The following is an 8876-nucleotide window of genomic DNA, read 5'->3' as shown; positions in this document are numbered from 1 at the left end:
ACTGAGATTCGTAATGCTTTTGTTTCTTTCTCATTTATTGCATTTATATGTTGTGTTATCATTGTTTAGTACGTTCTTATGTTTATTTGGTACTCCTATACCTTGCCCATTCCGATGGTATAATTTATTACAAAAATGATAGCACACCACTTTTGATGAATTGTCTCGCCACACACACACACACACACACACACACACACACACACACACACACACACACACACACACACACACACACACACACACACACACACACACACACAAACTCACACACACACACGCGTACACACACATACACACACACACACATGCACACACACACACACACACACACACACACACACACACACACACACACACACACACACACACACACACACACACATACACACAGCACATTTGACAAGCTCAGCACAATCCTCCATTCCAGTCAGTGTCTCATTTTTATTCCTGTTTAGGTTTTCATATATCTAATTTTATATATTTAAGCACTTTTTGCTCCCAACATCTTATCACAGTGATTGGATATTCTTAACAGTTTTTCTTAATAGCCATTATACATAAGAACATAATAATGAAAGAGACTGCAAGAGACCACAAAACCTACACTAGTCAGTTGCATGTCTATTACCACCTGTCATCCCCATCCATAAAGTTGTCTAACTTTTTCTTAAAACAATCGGTAGATTCAGCGCTCACTGCATGGTTACTAAATCTATTCCATTCGTAGACTTCCCTATTAGTAAACCAATTCCTTCCTATTTCCTTCTTATATCTAAATTTGTCCAATCTAAATCCATTACTGCAAGTCATGCCCTGTTGTCTTAATATGTTGACCTTGTTTGCGCCACCTTTGTTAAAGCCCTTGATCCACTTGAACACCTCTATTAGATCACCTCGCACTGCGTCTTTCCAGAGTGTAAGTTAAAGTGCCTAAGCCTTTTTTCGTAAGGTAACTGATTCTAGTGAATTGATGTCCATTCTACAAGACGTAGACCAAAACTGTAACACATAGTCAAGGATAGGTCTAACTAACGCTAGATAGAGTTTGATAATTACCTCTGCACTTTTATTCGTAACCGTCCTAGCAATGAAACCTAGTGCTCTGTTAGCTTTATTCCTGGCGCTAATGCACTGTTTCCTGGATTTAAGGTCAGGACTCACTAGAACTCCCAAATCTCTCTCGCACTCAGTTTTCTCTAAAAAGTGTTAGCTATATCTGTTTTCGGGATTACGTTACTCGTTAAGTGCTCATTATTAGTTAGAAGTAAGTTCAGAATATTTTCCCCCCTCTTGGGATCGGTAATCATTTGTTTTATGAAATTATCCTGCACCGCATCTAAGAAATTTTACGCTTCCTGATCTCCTACTAGAATTTCCAAGTTAATGTTTCGATAATTAAAATCTACCATGATCACAACGTTTTTGTACTGGGACACTCTGCGAATTACATAAATTGGAGGAGGATTATGCTCATGCTGAAGTTAGGAGGTCTAAATAGGACGCCAATAATAAGTTTCTTATTCGTGCCTATAATCTCCACCCAATTAGATTCATTGTTACCCTCTGCCTTAATCGAATTGTTGGCAATACAGTTTATTGTATTTTTAACGAAAAATGCTACTACTTCCCCAATCCTACCAAACCTGTCCTTGTGAAAAAAAACTTATATCCTTCTATCTCAGTTTTCGAAAGGAAATGTCTATCATCCATACTAATCCAGGATTCAGCAATAATATCAATTTTCTCTACGTATACTTTACCTTGCAGTAAGTAAATGTTATTTATTACGCTTCTGCTGTTTGTATAGTAAACTTTTAGTTCATCCTCCCTCCAGCTGATTAGGTGATTCTTTTCACAGTCCCTCTCTAAGCTGTTTGTATTGCCTAAACTATATAACTATAATTTCCCCCTAACTCCCACGTAATCGACCTAAGAAAATGAAGGATGCCTACTTCTCATTGAAGGGATTCAGCAAGGAGCCGAAATACTTTGGGTAACAAGTGCATCCCGTCTCTTGTGTACAGATGATTCTTACCGCAAAAGCGATCCCAGTTGTTAACAAATGCCCATCCATTAGCCTTACAATGTTTTGACAGCCTGCAATTCATCGCAATAGCCCTGGATTTCCACATGACTCCAACTCTATGCCTCTGAAGGATTCCACATACAACAGGAACCCATCCCTTATTCCTAATCTTATCTAGTGCATCTTGGAACTGCGCAAACAATTCCTCACTCCCTAACTTACCTATGTCATACCCCCTCCACCCAGCACTCAAGCAAGCTATGGGTTTCTCACCTTCCCCGACTATATAATCTTCTATCCTGTTAAACGAGGAGAGAGGACGCGGTCACTCTTCTTGGCTGCGTCTTATCTGGGCCTTCGCTCGGTCACCTCTTCTTCTAGCTTGCACTTTTATGCTTGGCATTTCTTGCGCTCTGTCATTTTTCACCTTTATAACACTTTGACATTTTTCAATTTTCAGATTTATCGGAACACTGTTTAACACCACCAAGTGAGGCCTAGATAAGGCTTCCGTCCACCTACAGAGGGGATGATGACTACTTTTACCTACACTGGCCCTCTTTTTTACATTATGATTTTGCCCCTGGCACTTCCGACAATGCCACGTGGTATTATTGGTTTCCAATTTCCAGTTTATTTACACTTTATGAGCGCTTGATCACTGCAACACTTTGTAAAAAAAAAAAAAAAAAAAGAATAAAAAAAAAAAATCGGTGGTGCGGTCATCGCTCGTTTGACTATCTTTCCACTAGTACACAGCACTTTCTCCACTTCAAAAACACTGTCAAATTGAGAGCTCTGTCTGGCACGTCTGCACTTTATGGCTCTCAAGGCAACCATAATTCTTCAGTAATACCTTAGGGTTAATCGCGACCATTAAGTGTTACTTTTCAAAGATACTAAATACTGCAATAAATCTTTAAACCTGAGACGTGGCAAGCGAATTAAAAATATCATGAAGGCATTGTCTATTTATTTTCTTCCAAACTCCCTTTCCCACTACCTTCCCTCATCTAACTCATACTCATCTTCCTCTTTCTTTTCCTAATTCTCCTTTTCCTTTTCCCCTTCCTCCTCTTCCCGATCATTCTACTCCTTCTTCCTCTGGTCCTCCTTCTACTTCTCCTCCTCCTCCTCTTCCTCCTCCTGTTCTTGATGCTTCCCATCCTCCTTCTCTCATTCTGTTCCTCCTCTTCCTACTCCTTCATTTGCTCCTCCTCCTACTCTCCTCTTCATTCTTCCCCTCCGGCTACTCCTATTCTCCCTTCTACTCCTCTTATACCTTCTCCTCCTCCTTCTCCCCCTCCTTCTTCTTCTCCTCTTCCTTCGCCTCCTCTTTCTCCTCCGGTTCATTTTAACTCTTCCTTCCACTCCTTTCTTCTTCTCTTCTTTCTCTTCCCCTTTCTATCCTCTTCATTCCCATTGTCATTCTTCCGTTTCACTTGATTACCTTTCCTATTGATATGTCTTATATATATATATATATCAGATAAAAATATATATATTTATATATATATATATCAGAAAAAAAAATATATATATATATATCACATGCATATATACACATACATCTACTATAATAAAGTAGTAGCCTCTGTCTGTCTGTTTGTTTGTTTGTTGATTTGTTTTTTGTTTGAACACGAACTCCTAGGGTTTTAGAGATAGACCCCCATAACCATATACATTCTGATACCCTATCACTCCAGGTACTTGGATAACAATATTTCATTTCCAAAATTTTTTATTTTATTTTGGTTAGGGTTAAGGGTTAAAGGGGTATGGTGAGGTAACACGCCCCTCCTATATTCTCCCCTAATAGAATTGGCATTTTGTGACAAAAAATACAATGATTAAACAAACCATTGTGTGTGTTCATAAATATTATTTATATTTGTGAAATTAATGTTGCCACAAACTACGATAGCCTTTGTAATGAAAAAGCGTGTAAATGTAAAATGATTGTATAGTTTTAACATATGTTGAAATATTGGTTATTTTTATTTTTATTTTTCGCGGGCGGTAATATACTCAAATTCAAGCACACTGGCGGGCTGTTGACCTCATTGTATATTAATGAATATATCTCTGTACATCTTTTATACAATAAACCTTTATTATTTAATTACCCGAACTCAAAGATAATAAAGAATTAGTTCAATTCTTCGCTTGCCGGCGAATATATCTTATTTCCGAAGGGCGTCTCCCTCCTCAATTTTTTTTTTTTTTTTTTTTTTTTTTTACTTTCTTGACATTTTATTTTTTGTTTCCTTTTACCAGACAGTCATTATGCCACGGAAAAGAAAGGGTTAAGGATTAAAGTTAGGTGGTTTATGGTGTGGAAACACGCCACTACTGTATTTTCCCCTTAAGTCGTGTAGCATTTTTGTGATATAAGAATTAATATAATTATACAAACCATTATATTATTCATATTTTTTAAATTAATGTTTCCACAAACCATAATAGCTTTTGTAAGAAGAAAGCATGTAAATATAAAATGGTACAATTTTACCAAATGTTGAAATATTGGTTATTTTCATTTCATTTTAGTGCGGGCGGAAATTGATTATTTCCAAACTTCTCCTACGTTTTTGCAGATAAACCCCTATAACCACATATATTTTGAAGATAAATAAACGAGATACATGTCTTCACATTTTAGCTATAGGTTAGGGATTATACACCAACTCGCAGCAACGGGCGGGTAATTTGGCTAGTATATATATATATATATATGTATATATATATATATATTTATATATATATACATATGTATGTATATATATATATACACACACACACACACACATATATATATATATATATATATATATTTATTTATAGAGCGAAACCGGTCAGGAATAAACTCAGGAACTCGGAACTAGACCCGTGACTTCTTTTTCCACCTTCATCATACATATGTATGTATACACATACATATATAATATATATATATATATATTTATGTATATATATACATATATACATAATATTAATGACCTACTTTCAGAGAAGAATAGGCGAAAGCAAAAAGATCTGTATATTTCGATCACTATCTGTGATCCACATATGCTGAAGAGGATCACAGATAGTGATCGAAATATACGGATCTTTTTACCTTCGCCTATTCTTCTCCGAAAGTGGCTCATTAATATAATTATACCTATGTGCTACGACATTACTTTGTTAACACACACACACACACACACACACACACACACACACACACACACACACACACACACATATATATATATATATATATATATATGTGTGTGTGTGTGTGTGTGTGTGTGTGTATATATATATATATATATATATATATATATATATATATATATATATACACACATATGTACAACACTGAATGGGTTCCAGTGAACAGATATATATTTTTTATCAACCACAATACACTTTAATTCTAAGTCATCAACTGCGAAAGACTCACGGAGGCCAGCATGCAGAAATTGAAACGTGGTACGGCCAAGGACTTCAACCAGGGCTAGCACGTGAAAAGTGTTGGTTACTTATATATATATATATATATATATGTATATATATATATATGTATGTATATATATATATATATATATATATATATATATATGCAAAGTAGACCACTTGGAAAAAAGAAACTAACGAAGCAGAGCGCTTTCGTATATTACATCTTCAGTGCAACAAGTACATAGTAATAGAAATGCATAGATAATATATACATGAAAAAAGGAACAAGGACAGTTTGAATAAGGGTAGCGGACAATTACCCCCTGGAGGGCGGAAGGTCAATGTCAATGATGGTGGGGCGACATCAGGTCACAGTCGCCAGGGTCAATGCTTCCACTAATGATTGTCGGGCGACATTAGGAAATAGTCGTTGGGTTATATTTTACCTGATATTATCTTACTAATTTCTTGACAAATAAAATTATCAAGTTTATATAACCCCTTGTGTAGGTTGGGGTTATATAAACTTGTTAATTTTATTTGTCAAGAAATTAGTATGATAATATCAGGTAAAATGTAACCCAGCGATTATGACCTAATGTCGCCCGACAATCATTAGTGGAAGCATTGACCCTGGCGACTGTGACCCGATGTCGCCCCACCATCATTGACATTGACCTTCCGCCCTCCAGGGGGTAATTGTCCGCTACCCTTATTCAAACTGTCCTTGTTCCTTTTTTCATATATATATTATCTATGCATTTCTATTACTATGTACTTGTTGCACTGAAGATGTAATATACGAAAGCGCTCTGCTTCGTTAGTTTCTTTTTTCCAAGTGGTCTACTTTTCATAAGTGAACACACGTACCCGTGTTCTTATTAGCATATATATATATATATATATATATGCATATATATTTGTATATGTATATGTATATGTACAACACTGAATGGGTTCCAGTGAACAGAGATACATTTTTTATCAACCACAATACACTTTAATTCTAAGCCATCAACTTCGAAAGATTCACGGAGGCCAGCATGCAGAGATTGAAACGTGGTTCAGCCAAGGACGTGAACCCAGGCTAGCACGTGAAAAGTGTTAGTGACTTTATAAATATAGATATATATACATATATATATATGTATATATATATATATATATATATATATATATATATATATTCATTCATGGGATCACTCATTGCTGAGTATGATTCTCTACACGAACTAACATCACAAAGTGAGATTATGACTGGTGTGTGCGCAGGTGGCTGATGAGGCCAATACGTGACCTACACACACGATGACAGTGAGGGCAGATATGGTGATGAGTATAGGGTTGGTTTGTTGTTGTCCGCTGTTCTGAGCGTTCTTTACGACGTGTTCTCTTCTTGTTTTGCCGTTCTTCTGGCTTCTAGACGCTGAACTCCATTGGCGATTGTAGTTCTCCATTTGGGGCGATCACGGCTAGCTTCTTCCCAGGAGTCAGTGTTGATGTTACAGTGGTCCAAGCAGCGTTTAATAACATCTTTGTACCTTTTCCTCTGCCCTCCACGAGATTGTTTGCCGTGGGTCATTTGAGCGTAGAGAATTTGTTTAGGGAGACGATCGTCCGGCATCCTGTTAACATGGCCAGCCCAACGAAGCATATGGTGTGTTATCGCGGCTTCTATGCTTTGGGAGTGGGCCTCTTTCAGGACACTGGTGTTGGTGCGCCTGTCATGCCAAGAGATTCCGAGTAGTGTACGTAGACATCTCTGGTGAAATTTCTCCAGAGCCTTGATGTGACGTGCATATGGTACCCACGTTTCTGCGCCATACATGTTGGTAGGGATTACGACGGCTTTGTAGACAGCGATCTTAGTTGTCTTACGAATATTGTGATCATCGAACACTCTTTGCCTAAGTCGCCCAAAAGCTACACTAGCACTGGAGATACCGTGTTGCACTTCAGCGTCAATGTTTGCCGTTTGTGACAGGAAGCTGCCAAGGTAAGAGAAACAATCAACATTCTCCAGAAGTACACCGTTTGCAGTGATGAAGGGTGGTGAGGGAGTAGTATTAGGTGGAGGTTGGTAGAGGACTTTGGTCTTGCTCGCATTCAGCTTCAGACCGAGTCTATTGTAGCCCCTAGTGAAGGCATTCACTATAATTTGGAGATCTTCTTCGGTACAGGAGTTGACAGAGGTGTCGTTTGCGTACTGTAGTTCTACAACGGAGGTGGTGGTGGTTTTCGTGGTTGCTTTCAGGCGGTTGATGTTGAATAGTTTGCCATCGGTATGGTACGTCAGTTGCACACCTAAAGGTAAGTCGTCCTCAATAATGTGGAGGATAGCAGCCAGAAAAAGAGAGAAGAGAGTAGGTGCAATGACACATCCCTTCTTCACTCCAGTACGGTCCGTCATATCACCATTTCAAAGGATGGTGGCTTGCATATTATCGTGGAAAAGTCTCACTGTGTTAATGCATTTGTCAGGGCATCCAAAACGAGACAGGATCTTCCAGAGAGCGCTGCGATTGACGGAGTCGAAAGCCTTCGTTAGATCAAAAAACGTCATGTAGAGTGGCTGATACTGTTCACGAGCCTTCTCTTGCAGCTGCCGGGCTGTGAAGATCATGTCGACAGTGCCTCTATTTGATCTGAAGCCACATTGTGACTCAGGTAGAACCGCTTCAGCAATAGGAATAAGGCGATTCAGTAAGATCCTGGTAAAAAAATTACCAATAACAGCGGGAAGTGAGATGCCGCGGTAATTACCGCAGTCTGATCTATCGCCTTTCTTGAAGATAGTGACGATAGTGGCATCTCTCCATTCATTAGGTAGTTGTTCTTCCGTCCAGATGGTGGTGAATAACTGGAGAATTCGATTTGCCACTGAGGTACCGCCACATTTATATATTTCAGCTGGGATGCCGTCAGGACCGGCAGATTTGTGGTACTTCAACTGTTTGATGGATTTCGCAACTTCAGGCAACTGCGGCGCATCTGCAAGGTCGTGGTGGATGGGGTGCTGTGGGACCTCTCCGAAGATGGTTTCATCCACTGGGCTGTCGTTGTTAAAAAGCTCACTGAAGTGCTCCTCCCAGCGCGTCTTGATTTTGCTTTTGTCCTTATGTAGTGTGGGGCCGTCTTTTGTACGAAGTGGCACTGGACCTACGGTTGAAGGGCCATACATTGTCTTCGCAGCTTTAAAGAACTCGTGGGTGTTGTGGGTGTCGGCAAGAGACTGGAGTTCTTGGGCCTTGTATTTGAACCAGTCGTTCTTCATAGATCTGGTTCTTGATTGGACGGCAGATTTAGCTTCCTTAAATTGAAGCTTTTTGTGGGTGGAGTTGGTGTCCATCTTCCACTTCTTCATAGCTAGGTGTTTCCTCTCAATGACTGCGGCAATTTCTTG

At 38.8% G+C, this 8876-nt stretch overlaps 1 protein-coding gene across 1 annotated transcript in view; it reads right to left on the bottom strand.

Annotated features, from left to right (window-relative positions):
* Positions 1-7892: 7892 nt before the first annotated feature.
* LOC143039256 (uncharacterized) overlaps positions 7893-8876 on the bottom strand; it is a 1713-nt gene continuing 729 nt past the window's right edge. The window contains exon 1 of the mRNA XM_076209129.1: positions 7893-8876. This exon is cut by the window's right edge and continues 729 nt beyond it. Coding sequence (XP_076065244.1) covers positions 7893-8876 — 984 coding nt within the window.

This window comes from Oratosquilla oratoria, chromosome 26 (genome assembly GCF_046742065.1).
Source record: "Oratosquilla oratoria isolate Oo_2021 chromosome 26, ASM4674206v1, whole genome shotgun sequence".
Classification (NCBI taxonomy): domain Eukaryota; kingdom Metazoa; phylum Arthropoda; class Malacostraca; order Stomatopoda; family Squillidae; genus Oratosquilla; species Oratosquilla oratoria.
This window is presented reverse-complemented; position numbering and strand designations above follow the sequence as displayed.